Genomic DNA, 20515 nt, shown 5'->3' with positions numbered 1-20515 from the left:
CATTTTTAGTTTTAAATTTGGCAGTTTGGTAACCATTCATTTTCAACAATTTCGATCATGCTCAAAAAGTATTTGTTTTCTATTTTTTCTGATTCCATAAGTCGTAGAGGAAAATTTTCTAAGAATTTTGAAAATAAAATTCGAAAAAAAGATTAATATTCACTGTTATATTTTTAATTTTAAATTTGGTGGTTTGGTAATCATCCATTTTCAACAGTTTCGATCAAGCTCAAAAAGTATTTATTTTTTATTTTTTATTTTTTGCATGAAATTTAGAAGGATGTAGTGTTTGATTGCCCATTTTGATAATCCATGTAAACCCAATAACGCTTAGTAAGATTTGAAATCTTAGAAGATTAGTCATGATAGTTTGATTCATAGATTAAGATTTGTCAGAGTACTTTAGTAAGGAAATTTTTGTAATAAAATTATAAGAGATAGATCTGTTGGATAAATCTCTCATTAATAATTGAGACATCACATAAGACAAGTCACAAAAGACAAGTCCTAAGTTAGGGAGGAAAATCAAGACAAATCCTAAGTTAGGGAGGAAAAAGATTTTTACTAAGCCTCAACCACTGTTAACGTGGCCTTGATATTCACTAATTTAGTAAAGCTAGTTAGATTCCTTAACTCAATTTAGACAGCTGTAGCCCAAATTTAAAGTATATATATATATATATATATATATATATATAGGAATTTTAAGTCAAGTTAGCAACTGTATCACAATTTAAAAAATATATATATTCTTTTAAGTCAATTGAGAAAGCTGTATCCCAAACTTGAAGAAATCTAACCTGAACTCCGAAAAAACCGATTAGATTTTGGATCGATAGCATCTTGGATCTCACCCTGAATCGAAATCTAGCCGAACGATTGAAGCTCGTATGGAGGGGACAATTGAAGATGCTTATTGTTTGAGTTTTATTTTGCTTTCTAAATATTTTGATTCCCCAATAGTTTTGTGCTCTTAGTTCTTTAATTTCTTCATTAAAAATATTCAATTGTTACTTAATTTTTTAATTTTTTTAAATTGTTTGAGAGAGATATTTCCATGTGCTGGTTAAGAAATAAATATTTTAGTTGCGTTGGTGCAGGTGGTTAATTTCAAAAGTGTGAAGATATAAACCATCCAAAGAGTAGTAAGTGATTATTTTCCCTTTCTTTTATAATGATTTCTTCTTCTTCTTTGTCATTTCCTTTTATATATATATATATATATATATATATTATAATAATTTTTATGTAGAGGAGAAATTGATGCATCAAAATATCATAATTTCATTTTTTTTCACTATAGAATTAATAAACCATAAGAGAGATACTACCCTATGTTTTTGAAATTGATGACATGCATCCGTCGAGCTTAGTCTTCTAAATAGGCTAAGAGGAAAAGACTCAAATGCCCTCATCTTCAACCTCTATTCAAAAACCAAATAAATTTTTCTTCTTATAACCAATCATCTTCAAGTTCTTCGAACATCATGGTATATCTACTTAACTCAATTTCAATTCATAGTTTTCTACCTTAAACTAACACCCTTTACATAAAACTCAGATTTTTCTACCTAAAATTCCATCATTTTCACAAATTTTCAAAATATATTTGTTTTTTATTCCCAAAACAAGTCGTCTTCAAACTCTTCAACTTCTAGAGTATTTACCTTATTTTAATCCATCATTTTCATTTCTACTTTATCTTTTTCGTAGAAAATCCTAGGATTTTTCAAACCAAAATTTCATCATTTTATACTTCCCTAAAAAATTCCAACTTGCTTATTTTGAAGATTGAAGAGTTGAAGTAGATAAAGTCTTAAGATAATTGATGAGGGTTAAATTTTTTATCCAATAAGGTTAAAGATGATGGGTTTTTAGAAGAAAAATCTGGATTTTTTATTAGAGGTTGAGATGAGCGTGTTCAAATATTTTTCCCTTAGTCTATGTAGAAAACTGAGGTCAAGGGATGCATGTCACCATTTTCAAACCATAAGGGGGTATCTCTAATATTTAGCAAAACATAGGGGAGGCATGTCTAAATCACCCTTAAGTTTATGCCCAATAATCTCTAAGCCTATGTTATTAATCACATATGATAAACCCTTTGTAATTGATAGGGCTTACAAATCTTAGATCTAGAATCCCCAAACTCTAATCATTACGAAACATAAAGAGGTGTAGATGTTATATGATACAAATAAAACCCAGATAATATGCCAAAATACCCAAAAACTACAATATAGCTCACTTAAGCCACATTGAATATATTTCCCTTTCAATTTAAAAAAATAAAAAGAGTTACTGTATCGATCTAGATCTAGTAGGGCTAGTTACTTTTCATGTGCATAAAAAATGTAGGTTTTTCTAATGATTAGGATTTATTTTATCTAAATATTTCAATGTGGATACGTAATTGTAGATGGCATAAGCAAATGCATATGCATTACAAAAATGAGGATTTATGTACTATTATCTAATATATATATATATATATAGTACGCTCGGACTTGAAATTGGAAATTTGGAGTCCGGATAAACATTGATTGAGATTCTTGCAACTTGGACACTTGGCTCTTTCTTTTTAGAAAATGAGGACACAACTTTTGACCAAAATGGGGTAAAGGTTTTTAGGATTGGATGGTTCGCTTGTTTTTCTCCAGAGAAGACAATTATTTTAATGTTTTCTTTTACCAAAGCAACAGACCATCAAACAATAGAATTATTTTCCAAAAATCAATTTTAAAACATCAACAAAAACACAAATTCTTACATATTGGATTAATTCAAGTAGGGATATATATATATATATATATATATATATATATATATATATATATATATATATATAGGGTCCCGTTCAGCAACAAACATTTTGACAAACATTTTGGCAAAACATTTTTTCAAAACATGGGTTAGAGGTTTGGAATTGGCTGATTTGTGGTGAGGAATGATCTCTATGGTGAGGAGATCATCCTCACCAAAATCACCCATTCCAAAACTTCTAGCCCCAGTTTACAGTTGAAAAATCGTTGACCGTCCATTTTTTTGCAAACCATTTTTGATGGGGTTAGAAGTTTTGGAATGGGCTGATGTTTTGGTGATGATGATCTTCTCACCATAGAGATCATCCTCACAAAAATCAGCCCATTCCAAAGCCTATAAACTCATGTTTTGAAAATGTTTTGGCCAAAATGTTTGTTTGCTGAACATTTCTCATATATATATATATATATATGTCATAGTTTATCATTAATATTTACAAGAATATTTTTGTCTTTAAAAATATTAATTTAGAGTAATTTAAAATTGCATCAAACCCTTATCTCATTAAGATTAGAAAGGAATTTTTTTTTTTTTTTTTTTTTTAAATTCCACAAATTAACTAATGTTGTTATCAGAGTCGGGCCGATTTACAGTTGGGGCAGTGGGGCATTTACTCCACAAGAATTTTTTTAAATTACATGATCCTCTATATTAATTTTTAATATATTTTAAGTTTGCCCCCTCCATCACTCAAATTTTTTTGATTTATTAGAACCTCTTTATTATTTTAATATTAAGATACCACATGTGTTATCTAATGGATGACATGACCATTTTTGACCTTGTTAGCCGCCCTCATACCTATATCCTTAATCTTAGTCTTGAATTTTTCTAAGAAGTTTTGAATTCTATAGACATTTAATTTTAATTTTTTTAACCTTATCGTATGCAACATTTTGAACCTCCCCCCCAAATCCCTTTGTAGAAAATCCTAGAATTTTCTTTCAAATAGCTCATCTTCTATTTCAAATATATATATATATATATATATATATATATATATAGATATATAGTATATAGATATATATATATATATTGGTTTTGAAGGTTAAAGTAGATTAGTCCTTTGGTTCAAAATTAGGGTAAAATATTTCGAACCTCACCTTAATCCATTGTAAAAATCCTATAATTTTCTTTTAAAAAATAAATATGATCTTTTACTTTAAAAATTCTATATTGTTCTTTTGGTTTGAAAGTTTAAGTAGATTAGTACTATGGGTCAAGATTAGGACAAAAAAATAAACTACCCTAGATGTTGAAGATGACTAGCTTTGGAAACATAAATCAAATAATTTTTTATTTTAAATTTAATGTGAGGGTATTGAGGTCATTTTACATTAATCTATTAGAAAAGATCAAGGATATAGAGGCATTTAGGCGTTCTAATAAGTATTTAAGAACCCTATATATGCTTTCAAACGGATGACATTTCCCCTTTACTTAAGTCTTCTCTCATAGACTAATGAGAAAAGAGTCGAATGCCTTTTCCTTCAACCTTTAATAAAAAAAAACCCTTGAATTTTTCCCTCAAAACCACTCATTTTCAGGTTCTTCGACCATATTGGAAACAATAGTTTGCCTGCCCCCCTATAAGAAAATCCTTGCTCCTCTAATCAAATTCATGGGCTTGCAATTTTATTCATTTTTATAAAATGATAATAATTTATAAGTTTAAATGTATTGTTAGAATAATTTTTAGAAGAAAATGTTGATTTCAATAAATCTCTACTACTCTTTCTCTTAGAGGTTCTAGTGGTCGAATATTAGTATGAGGGATTATAATGTGTCGTACATTGATACATCATATCAATATGATTAAAGAGGTTCACTACTATGATGATATGTTGTATGAATGAACCCAATATTACAACGCATCATACTTATGTTATAAAATATATCTGTATCTAACTATATTATATTCAGATCTGGATTTGTCTATATTAATTTGGATCCGATCAAATCCGTCTTGGATAATACTAACTAATACTAAAAAATCGATGTAGAAAAGGATATTTAGAAAAACTTAAAAATATGGTTTTGAAAACATATATATTTGAATCTTGACGAATCTTGGGGTGGATTCACTAGTGCAAAGTGCATTTCATTCTCACATCCAAACCTTTATGATGGTTTGATGGTCCTCCTTGACATTTCATGAGATATACTAAAAGGTTCATCATGAACCATCTCTTGTTATTGTTCTTTCTCATCAAAAGTGCTACCTATTTCAAATTGAATTTGAGCTTCTTCCCTTGTAGTATTCTCCATGTTAGTAAGAACTTTGGCAACAATTACCTTGTCACCAATTACCGATTTCTAACTATTATCTTTCTTGAATTCTCTTTTTTTGCTTTAAAACCTTAATCAAAGACCGCATCTCTACTTAAGATTTTCTTCTTGTTTACTAACTCCTAAAACTTGAATTCCTTTACTCTTTTCTCAAATCCGAGGAAAATGTATCCAAGTAACAAATTGCAACTTGTATCTTTCATCACTAAGAATAAGAGTATATGCCTTGCATCCAAACATCTTCAATGTAGAGTAGTCCAATTATTTTTCCATCTATACGTTTTCAGCACATTTAAACTGAAGTAGCTTTGATAGTGACTGATTAACCAAATAGTAAGTATGGTTAATCGATTTCGTTCAAAATGGTTCGGACAACCCCACATGTAACTTAATGCATCTCCCCCTCTCCATGAGAGTTCTATTCATACTCTAGGCAGTGCCATTTTGTTGATGATATTTCTTCACAGTAAAGTATCTTTTATGCCTTATTCTTTGCAAAACTTCAAGAACTTGCTATCTTTATACTCACCCCCATTATAACTTCTCAAATATTTGATTTTTCTTCCTGTTTGATTTTCTACTTCGACCTTCCATTCCACAAACTTGGTAAAACATCGGATTTCTCTTTTATAAAGCAATCTCAAACCTTTCTTTAAAAGTATCATCCATGAAAGTTACAAAGTAGCGAGTTCCACCTTTTGATTTAGTAGGTATAGGCCACACATTGGAATGAATATAGTCTAGCAACCCTTTACTCTTGATTTCTTTACTTGCAACTTTGAACAACACATGTATTGCTCCAACACCTTTTAATAATTGTCGTCGATGTAATTTTTGTATTGCTCTTTTACTTATATGGTTAAGTCTTAAGTACCAAAATTGAGTTTCGTCTTTTATATAATTTTCCTTTGTGGATATTGTACTCCACTTAAAATTGTATTCCCTAAAAGCTTGTAGTGGTTATTTGCAAGTTCACATTATGCCTCAACACCTTTCAATAATTGTCGTCGATGTAATTTTTGTATTGCTCTTTTACTTATATGGCTAAGTCTTAAGTACCAAAATTGAATTTCATCCTTCATATAATTTTCCTTTTGTGGATGTTGTACTCCACTTAAAATTTTACTCCCTGAAAGCTTGTAGATGTTATTTGCATGTTTCACATCTTTCATTACTACCATGACTTCCTTAGACACCTTGAGCGCTCCATCCTTTGTTAAGAATGAAAACCTATTTGAGTCGAGTGTGCCCAAGATATTAAATTCTTCTTGAGTGCCAGCACATGCCTCACACTACCCAAAGTTCTAGCAACCTCATCATACATTTTTATATTCATGGTACCCGTTCTAATGATTTTGCAAGTTGTATTGTCATCCATTAGAAAATCTTCATAGTCATGAGGTTCATAGGAGTCAAACCAATTACGATTGTAACAAATATGAAAAGTATACTTGGAATCTAAACTTGAAGAGTTGAAGGTGAGATTACCCGAAGATGCCGCTAGTCACTCTTCATCACTTTCTGATGCTACGTTTGCCGTAGAACTTGACTCAACTTTCTTCCCTTATTTTACCTTTGCTTTATACTATCTACAATCTCTTTTGTAATGTCTCTTCTTCTCATAATGGTAGCATTCAAATTCTTTCTTATTTCTAGATTTGGATCTAGAATTATTTTCTTTGAATTTTTCTTTCTCTTTTGTTCAACCTCTCTTGCTTGAATCCTTTGCAATAAGTCTTTTCCTTTGAGCTTCTTTCTCACTTGACTTGTTCATCGTCACGTGAGAGATAAGGTTTTGAAACACCTCCTTAAACTTGAGGATCTCCTTGTCAAAGATAAGTGTAGTCTAAAAGTATTTGAAAGAATTAGGAAGTGATCTCAATAAAAATAATGATTTGTCTTCTTCTCCAAACTACACTTCTACCTTCAACAAATCACTAAAACACCAATTGAAAGTATTCAAGTTTTTCATCCTAAGCCATAGAGTTAGTCCTTAAGGAATAGCTTGTTGGATAAAGTCTTTTCCATGTAAAATTTATCATGCTTGTCCCATGTTCCCTTAGCGCTCTTTTCTTCCATGACGTTATACATATCTTCATTGAAAAGTATACAACTCAATAAAACTAATATCTTTCAAATATAACTCCTCCTATGTCTCATTGGACATGCTCTCCGATTTTGCTTTAATGCCCCGAATACAATTACAAAGTCCTCGTTGGATAAGAATATTCCTCATCTTATTTGCCATAATGTAAAGATTGATTTTCCATCAAGCAGCTTTACCTCAAATTTCATTCCACCAAACTTCTGATCACTGTTGTACCCTTCTTTGCTATTGCAAACCCCCTAGATAACTTAGGCTCTGGTACCACTTGCTGTGTATGTGAACACCTTTGTGAAGCTCACTTAGTAATTTGATTAAACATCTTTGTGAAGCTCATTTAGTAATTTGATCAAATACCTACTAGGTACTTAATCAAATACCTTATATGCCATACCTTCTAAGACATGATCGGATAGCTTCGAGTTGTAGAGGACAAAATTCTATGTATAATGAAAAACAAAACTTAAAAAAAGATTATTTTTCACCATTGAATTTCATTTTTAAGTTTAGGGAGTTATGTGGAAGTTTGGTAGCTGTTCATTTTCAAAACCTTGGATCTAGTTCAAAAGAAATTAGTTTTTGATTTTTTTTTTAGTTGGTTCTGAGTTTTTTTATGAAACTTAGAGGGTTGTGGTGTTGGATTTCTGATGTGATATTCCATATGAACAAAACAAACCTTTGTAACATCAAACTCTTAATATGTTAGTAAGGAAAGGGTTTCACTCTACCAGACATTTTTTTTTTCTAAACCTGGTCAACCAAAATCTTATACTCTCGTAAATAGCTAAGAGTTTTTATAAATTTTTTTTTTTTTAAATCTAATTTCTATTGAAAAAATATATTGGGGAATATTAACATCCAAAACCCCATGGGATGTTAGCAACCGCCAATCATTCACATTTTCAAAAATGTCCATTTTTTTTTCTTTTAGTGAGAATGCAATCTTATTTAAAAAAAATTTGCTTGTCTTCGTTGAAAATTTTAAACGGCATTTTGGATTTTAGATATTCTGTAATAGATATTTTGCAATGAATATAATAAATACTTTAAAAATGGAAGGAATTTTTTTTATTTTTACCAATATGTCATTATATAAGTACGACTAAAGGACAAACAACTGGAAGGCATTTTTGAAAATGTAAAGTATTGGAGGTTGCTAGCTTCCCTAGAGCCTAAAATGGGCCGGACCCTGGTTGGATCTAATTATATCAATATTCAAATATGGGTTTCTTTATATTGATTCGGATCCGATCAGATCCGTTTTGGGTCATACTAACTAATACCATACCCAAATCCAACTCATGTCGGATAATTCTTGAACATTTGGCATTTTTTTAAAAAGAATAATGATGTATGCGTACAGTCTTGGACGCAGTTGGGTACGTGGATAATGTGGCAAGGGCATAGAACTGCACATATTTTTCTTGTGTATCCCGATGAAAACAATCTATGGTTATGTGCCCTTGCCACAACAGCTTAAAATAATATTCCATTTTATGATTATACTCTTAAATTTTATAAGAAATCGATGAAGAAAATAATATTTAGAAAAACTTCAAAAAAAAAAGTTTTCAAAACAATATATATTCGGATCATGGCAAATCTAGGGGTGGATTCATATCTATCCCTAGAGTCAGGTCAAGATATATTAAACCATATTTGGCCCATTTTATGCCCTAAACTTCCCGATGTGGTCATAAATCTTATATAGTAAGTTGCATTAATATTGGAGACTTATATGGTCTCATGGGTAATTCACATTGACTTTCTTGCTTGGTTTCTGAGGCCAAGATAAGTAGCCTTAAGTCATCTTGGCTTCGAGCTGAATTTTTAAACAATGTTGGTCCTCATCCCTGGGAAACCCTCAGACCATATTTCATTCTTCATCTCCACCAACTCTAACCATGCTCCCCTTTTAAGACTATATAGGTTTTTAATGCCTAATCAATTGGTTTATTAACTGTTGATATTTGAACTTTGCTAAAATTCTTGATGTGATTATGTTAGTCTTATTGGGTATATAAAATCATATATAAAAAGTCCACTAGTATGATACTTAAGTCAATGGTATCTAATCTGTCTACTTGATCCTAATCCAAATCTTGAAAATATGTAACTCTATGCACCATATCCATGATAGGACTTATATAATTTTTATTTATGCAATTTTGTGAGGATGTGTGGCTTAATTTATTAAAGGACTAACAAAATTTTTACAATTCTATTGTTGTATTATTCGAGAAATCGCACAGGAAAATATGGTGGATGCAGTTGTTGGTGTTCTAATACAAAACTTGATGGACAGTCTCTTAAATGAAAGGCGTGAAGTGCTTCAATTCCACAACCAGTTTAAGAAAATGAAAAGGGAACTCCCTTACATGCAAGGCTTCCTGAAAGATGCAGATAAAGTGAGGATAAAAGATCAAAAGCAAACTCTGAAGGAAGTTGTAAGGGATCTAAGAGAAGTACTATATAAAGCAGAGGACATTATAGCAGATTGTGAGTTGTTCCTGGAAAGAGGAGAATGCAAATGCATGAATTACTTCTCCCTTTTATCATTGAAATATTGTTACCAAATGAGAAAGAGATTGAGTCAAATAAATCAAGAAATAGGAGATCTTCGGAAGAGGATGAAATCGTACCTGCCTCCAACTCAAAGTCTTTCAAATGAATATCAAGCCGGAAGAAGTCGACCAATAAGATATCCAATCTTAATGACCGATGCTGAAATAGTTGGAATAGAAGATGACATACAGAAAATTAAGCAGTGGATCATGGAAGCACGTGGGCCCCTGCATGTCATTGGGATTGTGGGGATGGGCGGGATAGGCAAAACTACCCTCGCTGAAAACATAAAGAAATACTATGATCAAGTGAAGGAGTCCTTCAAACATGTATTGTTTGTGAACGTTACCCAAACCTTCAAATTTGATGAATTACTCAAGAAGATGTTGAAAAAACTTGATGTGGACGACACGAAGTTATCGAACATTGATGTACATGATCTACTGGAAGAATTACATAAACAACTGCATGGGAATAGGTACTTGATTATCTTGGATGACGTGTGGAGGACAGAAGAAGGGTCGTGGTGGGAGAGCTTCAAGTCCGCTTTGCCTCGAATAAATAAGGGTGGTTGTGTTGTTGTTACGACAAGGAATGAGGAAGTAGCCCGATCGATGGGAGCACTTGAGAATAACATACATAAACCGAAACTTCTTTCCAATGGGGAGGATTGGTCATTATTCTCCAAAATAGCATTTGCAAATGATGGTGGTCATTGTCGAAATCCAAAAATAGAGCAAATTGGCAGAGAATTGGTTGCTAAATGTAAAGGTCTCCCTTTGGCAATCAAGGTCATGGGAGGAGTGATGTTAGGGAAAGGAGACTCTATCCATGAGTGGAGGCGAATATCCGAGCATCTAAAGGAAGAGTTGGCAGCCCATGATGAGGAGATTTTCGCTCCACTACAGTTAAGCTACGAAGAGCTTCCTATGCATTTGAAGCCCTGCATGTTGTATTTTGCAGCATTTCGAGAGGATTATGAAATATCTGATGATATGATGGTTTATTTGTGGATTGGTGAGGGTTTTGTTCGAGGAAGGGATGGAAGGGCTGCATTTGAGATTGGATTGGAGTACTTCGATGAATTAGTGAGCCGTGGTTTACTACTAGGCACAGGGAAGGATGATTATGAACGAAGATTTATAAGGTGTAAAGTCCATGATATGGTACGTGACATGATTATAAACATTGCCAAGGACGAAAATTTTATGGGATTAGATAACAGGGGTATGCTATCTTGTACAGATAGATCGCGTCGGGTGGGCATTGTGAATTCACAAATGAGTCAAACTAATTCCCAATTGTTGAGGACAATAATTGGGGTTGACTTAGAGGAGAACGAGGAAGAGTTTGCCTTAAATGTTGGACCCAAATTATGCAAGTTAAAATGGCTGAGGGTTTTACATGTTGACTTTGGCTTCAAGAACAGTTTTGGAGCAGGGCCTTTGAAGCTAAATTGGTTGAATGGGATAGGATCTCTAACACATCTTATTTGTCTTACAATAAAACGTTCTCGTTTGGATGAACTCCCCAATTCTATAGAAAAACTGAAAAATCTTCAAGTTCTACATTTGTCCGTATTCCGTTTTTTAAAGAGGCTTCCAAAACAGGTGACTACTTTGGAGAGACTAACTATACTGGATTTACATGAATGTCTACGACTAGAATACCTACCCAAGGGGGTTGGAAAGCTATCAAACCTTGAATCACTTATGGGGTTTAAGATTCTAAATTCCAATGTCGACGATGTGTGTCACCTTTCTGACTTGAAAATGCTGATCCGACTCAGACGATTGGAGTTGTTCTTTTATTCAGTAGATCGCTTAACAGAAGGGGAGCTTACAGTCTTATCTGAGCTCAAACAACTGGAGTTTTTAAAGCTTTTTTTTGTTGGGACAAGTGAGGAAATCATCACGAAAGTGGATTGCGCGCTTCCTCCTCTTCAGAAGCTTCAGGAACTACGATTCCACGTATATAAAGGAGAAAAGACACCTATTTGGATCAATCCGACTACTCTTCCAAATTTACGACGACTTTGTATTCAAGCTGGAGACATTACTAGGATGAGTACGGAGTTCTTTGGTAATAACAATATAGTTTGGGACTTGGAAACCTTAATCTTACGTTTCTTACGAAAATTGATGGTGGATTGGCTTGCGATGAAAATGGTAATGCCATCCCTAAGAAAGCTTGAGGTTGATGATTGTGGCAAACTCGAGGCACCCCCATGGAGCAATGATGGTTGGACGAAGGAAGGAGACACTTTGGCAGATGTGGTGGAGGACTGAGAAAAGCATGTAGGTCATGGTGAGAATCACTTGGGGGGGGGGGGGGGGGGGGGGGGCGGGGCGTATAAGGCTTGTTCCTTGATGGGATCACCACTACTCTTTATTGTTTCTTTCTTTGTTGTAATATTGAGTCTTGAAATAACTCAACTGCTATGATGATATGTGAGCAGATGACTTTTAGTATTGTATTATTTCCTTGTTTATATACATATTTTTCGTAAAATAAATTAATTTATATTCATAAAAAGATAATGTCAACTCATGTAACAAATAAGGGTCTCGTTCGGCACCAAAATTGTAAAACTTCAATAGAAAATAATTTTATTCTATTTAACTTCGTCTTAATCCATCGTTTTGAATTTTGCCTAAACCCTTTGCAGAAAATTTTAGAATTTTCTTTCAAAAAAATCGCATCTTCTACTTTAAAAATCCTATACTTTCTTTGGCTTTGAAGGTTGAACTAGATTAGTCCTTTGGTTCAAGATCAGGGTAAAATATTTTAAATCTCACCTTAATCTCTTTATAGAAAAGACTATAATATTCTTTGAAAAAAAAATGATCTTCAACTTTAAAAATTCGACATTGTTCTTTAGGTTTGAAGGTTGAAGTAGATTAGTACTATGGTTAAAGACTATCATAAATAAATAAATATATATATATATATATAGGTCCCGTTCGGCACCCTAAGTTTTACCACACACTTTAACAAACGCGTTTTGTCCTACATGTGTTAGAAGTTTCAGAATGAGCTGATTTTTGGTGAGGATGATCTCTATGGTGAAGAGATCATCCTCACCAAAAATCAGCTCATTCCAAAACTTCTAACCCCATCAAAATTGATTTACAAAAAATGGACGGTCCACGATTTTTCAACTTGTAAACATGGGGCTAAACATCTCGGAATGGGCTGATTTTTGGGGAGGATGATCTTCTAATCATAGAGATCATCCTCACCAAAAATCAGCCCATTCCAAAACTTCTAACCCATGTAGGACAAAAAACGTTTGTTAAAGTGTGTGGTAAAACTTAGGGTGCTGAACATTTCCCATATATATATATATATATATATATATATATATATATATATATATATATATATATATTCCCTAGATGTTGAAGACTACTCAGGAAACTTAAATCAAAAGAAAATTTCAATTTAAATTTAATATGAGGTTATTGAGCTTATTTTTGCATTAATCTATTAGAAAAGGCTACCGTCACAGAGGTATTAAGGTGTTTCGGTCAGTATTTGAGATCCGTATATATGTTTTCAAATAGATGGCATTTCCCCTTGACTTAGGTCTTCTCATGTACATTAATGAGAAATGACTTGAATGCCTTTTTCTTCAACCTCTAACCAAAAATACCTTGAATTTTTCCCCCAAAATCACTCATCTTCAAGCTCATAAACCTTATTGGAAACTATAGTTTGCCCAGCCCCCTACAAGAAAATCCTCGCTCCGCCCCTAATCAGAGTCATGGGCTTGAAATTTTATTAATTTTGACAAAAAGATAATAATAATTAATAAGTTTAAATTTACTCCTAGAACAATTTTTGGATGAAAATTTTGATTTCAACAAACCTCTACTATTGCTTCTCTTAGAGATTCTAGTGCTCGAATATTATTTTTGCACTAGAATAATAGTACAATGCATTATATTGTGGAGCAATTTATTAAATAATATCCAAAATCCAATTGGTTACTCATGTGGATTGGATTTTAGATATTAAGTAATAAATATTTTTGCAATAACTACAATAAACACTTTAAAAATACCAAAGATTTTTTTATCTTTACAAAAATGACATTATATAAGTATCTCTAAAGGACAAACAATTGAAAGGCATTTTTGAAAATATAAATTATTGGAGGTTGCTAACTTCCCTAGAGCATAAATGGGTTGGACCCTGGTCGGATCTAACTACATCTACATTCAGATCTGGATTTCTTTATTGATTAGGATCCAATCAGATCCGTTTTGAATAATACTAGCTAGTACCATATCCAAATCCAACTCACATCGGAGAATTCTTGAACATTTGGCATTTTTTAATCAATTTTGCTTCTTTGCAAGCTTAGAATAATATTCTATTTTACCATTATACTCTTTCGATTTTATAAGAAATCAATGTAGAAAAGGATATTTAAAAAAACTTAAAAATATGGTTTTCAAAACAATATATATTCGGATAGTGGCAAATCTGGGGGTTGATTCATATCCATCCCCAGATGTGAGTCCGGTCAAGGTTTTTTAAACTATATTTGACTTATTTTTTTTATTATTCAGATCTATTTCATGGTTCCAAATCTGCTAAACTCAATTTTCAAAACTTGGATTTTGGGTGAAGTCCACCCCATTTTATGCACTAAACATCCCCATGTGGTCATAAATGTTAGCATTTATATATGGGTAATTATAAAAGCACCCTACGAATTAATAAGGGCAACTCAGGCATAGCTGAATTGTTGTCTTATATACAAGGGTTAAAAGTTTGAGAATGAACTGATTTTTGGTGAGGATAATCTCAATGATGAGGAGATCATCTTCCCCAAAAATCAGCCCATTCTGAAATTTCTAACCCCATCAAAATGGATTTACAAAAATATGGACGATTTACTATTCTTGAACTAGAATGTAATGACGAAGTTTATTAAATTACCTAAATTGAATCAAGTCGGATGATAAAAAATAGAAGTTCCCGTGGACTAATGAAAATCCAAACTTGGCCAAGGAAAGTGCACATTGGAGTCTACATTGGAGGCCATGACTAATGATCAAGCCCATTGTAGAGCCTGTAATAAGATCATCTTAAGGCCCATGTCCTAACATGACTGACCCATTCAATGTTGAAGCATATCAGTTGTGTAAACTACAATATTACCACTTTTGAGTGGTGCAAAAGAAATCCAGAATTGTCTCTTTTTTCCTTTTTTGATCTTTTTTTTACCCTAGTGTCAGTCGAATTTGGAAAAAAAAAAAAATTGATTGCATACCTCATGAGCATGGTGAAAAAAAATCTGCGAATTTTTTTAAATTAAAGTACGGTTTTAATAGTTGTCGATTCAATCAAGAAGTTTTTGAAAAAGATCTTTGATTTGAAAAAAAAAAAAATCACAATTAATCAACGATTTCTCAAAAAATCTCATAGATTATTTTATTTTTTTAATTATTTTATTTATTATTTTTTCATTTAATATATAACATAAATATTTCTATTGCATTTTTTTTTTTAAACAATTATATTTTACTTTTTAATGTATCCAAAGTTTTCCCGGCTTTACTAACTTTTTTCCAAAGCTTTCTCTTGCCGAATTATTCCTGAACCCGACTTTGTCGCTATGCTCATGAGCAATAGCACTTTAAAACCATGTCCTCCCTATTACACAAATTACCAGTCCTCACAAAACTTTTTTTTATTTTTGAAGGTTTGGATCATTATGTCACCATAATTTTTGGATTATTAAGTTGATTCTTTGGGTCAGTGAAACTGATCATAGTTTTGAAAGGAATACTAAGTTTACGGATGTTTCATGTTTGATAAATTACAACCTTGTAAACATTTAATAACATGTATTGGTAACATTTATCAAACCATTTGATTAGCCTATGTGGAATCCCTTGTACCCACTAACAGACCTTCATACAATATAGAAATTTCAAAACATTATTGAGCAATAATCTTGCTTGCCTTTCAAACAAAATAAGATAAAATAAAAAGAAAGATATGAAACCACTAGGTATTATAGTTTCAAAGATTTTAAAACAGAACATAATTTGTACTGAACCTTGATGGAATGTGAACATAATTTATATATCAATTATGTAATAAAAGATTTACAATATTCTTCTTTTACTTAATATGATTATTATTTCGATTAAATCACGAGTGAGTATAGTAGTAACCTATGAAGATTGTTCTTATGTTATTTATTCAAATTTTTTTCAAATGCTTATCACGAGGAGGTGTCTTAGTTAAATTTTCAGAAATTTTATTGTTACGTTCTTTTTATTTCAATTTTGTTTTACGTCAAAATAAATGGTGAAAACATTGATAAACATGTAGTGGTTTATTTTATTTCATTTATGAACTCTATTTGATGAGTCATCCAAGAAGAATGTTATGTCGATATTATTAATGTTTTTAAATAATGGATTGAGATTATGTTTTATTGCTATTTATTTCTGAGTTTGAGTATATTAGATATTAATTAAATTTTATTTAATAAATTATTAATTTTAGAATATTCCATCATTGTGGTTTGATAGAGGTTTAAAATATCTTTATAAAATTGACAAAATCATCGAAATCGAATAAATATTAAATTTTATATGTTTTCTTAAAATAAACCACATGAATCTGAATTTTTATTGTCTTTGCAAATAGGTTCTGTTTCGGCTAATTTTTTTTAAGAAATATTCTTTCTCTGAAAATAGTCAAAACACAAAACTTTTAGGCTTATGTGTTAGCTTTCCAACACCACTGACCGTTCGTGAAAATACAGGGTGTATAATTCGCAACAATAATTTTTGTAAATTGAGTTTGTTGTGCCTACAATGGGACATCACACATTTACTAATTTTTTTTTAAATTTTCTCCCATCTTTTCATCTGTAACTCGTAACTATTATATTTTTTAAGAAAAATAAATTGAGTTGAGAATCTAACAATTTAGAGAACACACAATATCAAGGTGTTTCAATAATTGAATAAAATCATACTTTTGGATTACCGATGTTTATTTCTAGTATTGATAGTTATAAAAAAAAAAAATAATAAGTTTAAGTGTTAACCATGAAATCCCTTTTACTAAAATAATAGATATTTTTTTATATATCTTAAATAATTTATAATTTTTTGATCTTCAATATTCGGATCTATATCTTGACTCATGAGTTATGGGTAGGGTCATGGACCTAAATTTTGAGGCGTCACATTACCGCCGAATTAAAACACACATGGTGCTCGAAAGAGGCGCATTCACATAACTCGATTGAGTCAATTCAAGGAACTGAATGATCACTGAATTTGAACAATTACATATTTAAGGCCATTCCTCGTATATATAACAAAAATCATGATGAGTGAGTCTTCATTATCATCAAAACATCATGAACTTTTATTATCATAAATATTAGACAACATAGGTGACTAATTACAATTGAGTTTAATGCTCCCATTAAAAAGCTCACTTTATAAATAGAGATACTTCTCCTACTCAAACCCAAGGTAAAATTTACACACAACTATAATGCTCATATTTGCTTACTGCTCTGTAATTTTCATCAAATACTAGCTTGATAATTGGAGCCTCTTTGGCAGGTTCTACACCTGTGCATTTTTAAGTAAAGGCTAACAAAAAAATTAATCTAGAAAAATAAGATTCACTGGAGAAGATGATAAAAAATTCAAAGGATCATCGGAGAAGAAGACCAGAGAGTCGCATTAATTGTAGTGTAAATTTCAAGGGGTGGGAGATTAAAAAATCCCCCACAGTGCATGTAGCCAATCTCAAAAGTGAGAAGATATAAAATATCCAAAGTCTTGTAAGTGATTATATTTTCCTTTCAATTTTTATGATTTTTCTTCTTTGTAATTTTCTTATTTTAATTAATTTTGCAAGTATGCATGCAATTTATTATATTAGTTTTACTTTTTTCTCTCTTATTTTCTTTATTCGTTTTGGATGTTTTTATGTGGAGGAGAAATTGATCCATTAACATATCAAAATTTTATTTTTTTCCCTAAAAACGATTGGACTTGTTGCAATCCTAGAATTAATAAACCATAAGTTGAACCCGTTAAGTTTATGCCCAATAATCTATAAGTGTGTGTTATCAATCAAGATATTATGTGTCATTTGAATTCGGTAGGCCAGACAAATCTCAGATTTATAATCCCCAAACTCCATCATTAGGAGACATAAAGAGGTGTAGATCTTATATGATTAGGATAAAACCCATAAAATATGCCTAAATTCCCAAAACTAAAGTATCTTGAGCCACATTGAGTAGTTTTTTTTTTTTGTTTTTTGTTCTCATGGGTATCCTTACCCTTTGGGTGTGACTAATCCCACGGTCACACGCACCGCTCCCTTGAAAAGTCCTACATGCAACAAGTTGAGTAAAGGGACAATCAAACCCTGGAGGGTGGCCCAAAGAAATTCATAGGTTTGTGGGGTTTCAAATTGTTGACCTAATTTTCCTTAGGAACCTACATGGAAAGAAGGGAAAGTATGAAATTCAAATTCAAAGATAATACAGAACGAATGACTTGGTCAAAAAGGTAATTGAACTTTGGACTTTTTTTCAAGAAAAAAACAAGGTGTTTTTATTTTTTCGGATTCCATAGGTCGTAGAAGAATTTTTTTTTAAAGAATTTTGAAAATAAAATTGGAAAAAAAGATTAATATTCACGTTTCATTTTTAATTTCAAATTTTGGAATTTGATAGCCATCCATGTTCAATAGCTTCGATTAAGCTCAAAAAGTATTTGTTTTTTATTTTTTTCATGAAATTTAGAAGGATATGTTTGATTGCCCATTTTGATAATTCATGTTGACTCAATAACTCATAGTAAGATTTCAAATCTCAGAAGATTAGTCATGATAGTCTGATTCATAAAGTAAGGTTAGCCATAGTAATTTAAAAAGGGAATTTTTGTAATAAAATTATAAGATATAGATCTGCTGGATGATCTCTCATTAATCATTGAGACAGCTCACAAAAGACAAGGCCGACTAGCCTTACTAAGTGAGAGAGGAAAAGAGATTTTACTAAGTCTCATCCACTGTGAAGATGGCCTTGAGATTCAGTCATTAAGTAAGAGTTGTCAGATTCCCAAAGTCAACTGAGACAGCTGTATCTCAAATTTAAAAAAATATATATTCCTTAAATCAATCGAGACTTCCAAACGTGAAGAAATCTAACCTGAACTCGAAAAAACCGATTAGATTTTGGATCGATGGCATCTTTGGATCTCACTTTGGATCGATGGCATCTTGGATCTAACCTCTACCTACTATTGCTTCTTGTAGAGGTTCCAATGGTCAAATATTATGTTTGCATTAAAATATTAATATCATATATATTATATATTGGCGTACATCGATACATCATATCAATATGGTTGAGGAGGTTATGCACAACTTGATGATATGTTGTATTAATGAACTCAATATTACAATGCATCACACTTAAATTCGAAGACGGGTCTTTAGGAGTTTATATAAGATTGGTTACTCTCACGAAATTAGTTGACACATCTACTAAAATAAGAAAAAAAAAATGGAAAAAAGAAAAGAAAAGAAAAGAAAAGAAAAGAATTTTTTTAATAATTAACAACTCTTACTTGAGAGTTTTCACCACGCCTAGCCTTAAGTTAGTAAGGATTTCACCCTTACTAAGGGTCCTTGGGTTCATCTCTTGGCAACCAAAAACATAATCCAATGCTTCAATGTTGTAGAAGACGAAATTCTATGATTTCTTTTTAGAAAGGTTCAAAAAAAAAAAAAAAAAAAAAAAAAAGAATTTTACCATTGAATTTCATTTCTAAGTTTGGGAGTTATGTTGAAGTTCAATAATCATCCATTTTCAAAACCTTAGATCTAGTTCAAATAGAAATTATTATTATTATTTATCTAATTTTTTATTATTAAACTAGTGAGGTGATGTTGGATTTCTAATGTAGTCATTTGAGCAAAACGACTTTGAGTATGACTCAAAATCTTACTATATTTGTAAGGAAAGAGTTTCACTTTCACTAATAGGTGTCATGGCATATGTAATTCATAGGAGTGGACATTGGATCGGGTCAAACTGAGAATCGAACCAAATAAAAGCAGTTAAGATTGATTTGGTTCTGTTTCATAGATAATCCATTCAGTTTAGGGTAGAAATTAAAAAAAAATCAATTGAATCGGTTCAATTCTCGATTCAAGAATGTCCTAGAGCCAAATCGAACAATAATGCATATAGGTTTATTGATTAATTTGATTTCATTCAATGAGTCGACTTTAAAGCAGTTAGGTAGCTTCCAAACTTTGAAGAAACCATCCTCATTACAAAACACGCTAATTGTGATTTAATCCTAATTTTTCAAAAAATCATGGATTATTTTCGTTTTAGACATTTTTTCATTATTATTGTTTTTAATATATAAAAAACTTATTTTCTTAAACTTTTGTACACTTAAAATAATTATTTATTTTATCCGGTATTTTCCCTACTTTATGGATTTTTGCAGAAACTTTCTCTTGCCCAATTATTCCCAATCTCCAACTTTGTAAAAAAAATTAAAATTTTGCTCAGCTCACAGATATTTGGGATCAACCGGTCACATATACCACGTTATGAAATTAAAATTGATTTTTTGCTATAGATAAGGAGGTGAAGTCAAGTCACCATTCAAAACAAAATAAAGAAGTCAAGTCAAGTCAAGTCAATAG

The 20515-nt window shown here is 31.5% G+C and overlaps 1 protein-coding gene across 1 annotated transcript; it reads left to right on the top strand.

Annotated features, from left to right (window-relative positions):
- Positions 1 to 1095: 1095 nt before the first annotated feature.
- Positions 1096 to 12103, top strand: LOC147387444 (disease resistance RPP13-like protein 4). The gene is made up of 2 exons (XM_086421834.1): positions 1096 to 1145; positions 9469 to 12103. The coding sequence occupies exon 2, from the start codon at positions 9475 to 9477 to the stop codon at positions 12067 to 12069; it is 2595 nt and encodes an 864-aa protein (XP_086277960.1). The 5' UTR covers positions 1096 to 1145; positions 9469 to 9474; the 3' UTR covers positions 12070 to 12103.
- The last annotated feature ends 8412 nt before the right edge of the window (positions 12104 to 20515 follow it).

The sequence above is a fragment of the Akebia trifoliata genome, chromosome 13 (assembly GCF_017979445.1).
Source record: "Akebia trifoliata isolate Shusen 1 chromosome 13, ASM1797944v1, whole genome shotgun sequence".
NCBI classification, from domain to species: domain Eukaryota; kingdom Viridiplantae; phylum Streptophyta; class Magnoliopsida; order Ranunculales; family Lardizabalaceae; genus Akebia; species Akebia trifoliata.
The sequence above is the reverse complement of the archived record's forward strand: the minus strand, read 5'-3'. Positions and strand labels throughout refer to the sequence as shown.

What these genes read in the sequence shown, in the direction of transcription:
- LOC147387444 (XM_086421834.1), top strand. Translation starts at nt 9,475, where the DNA reads ATGGTGGATGCAGTTGTTGGTGTTCTAATACAAAACTTGATGGACAGT.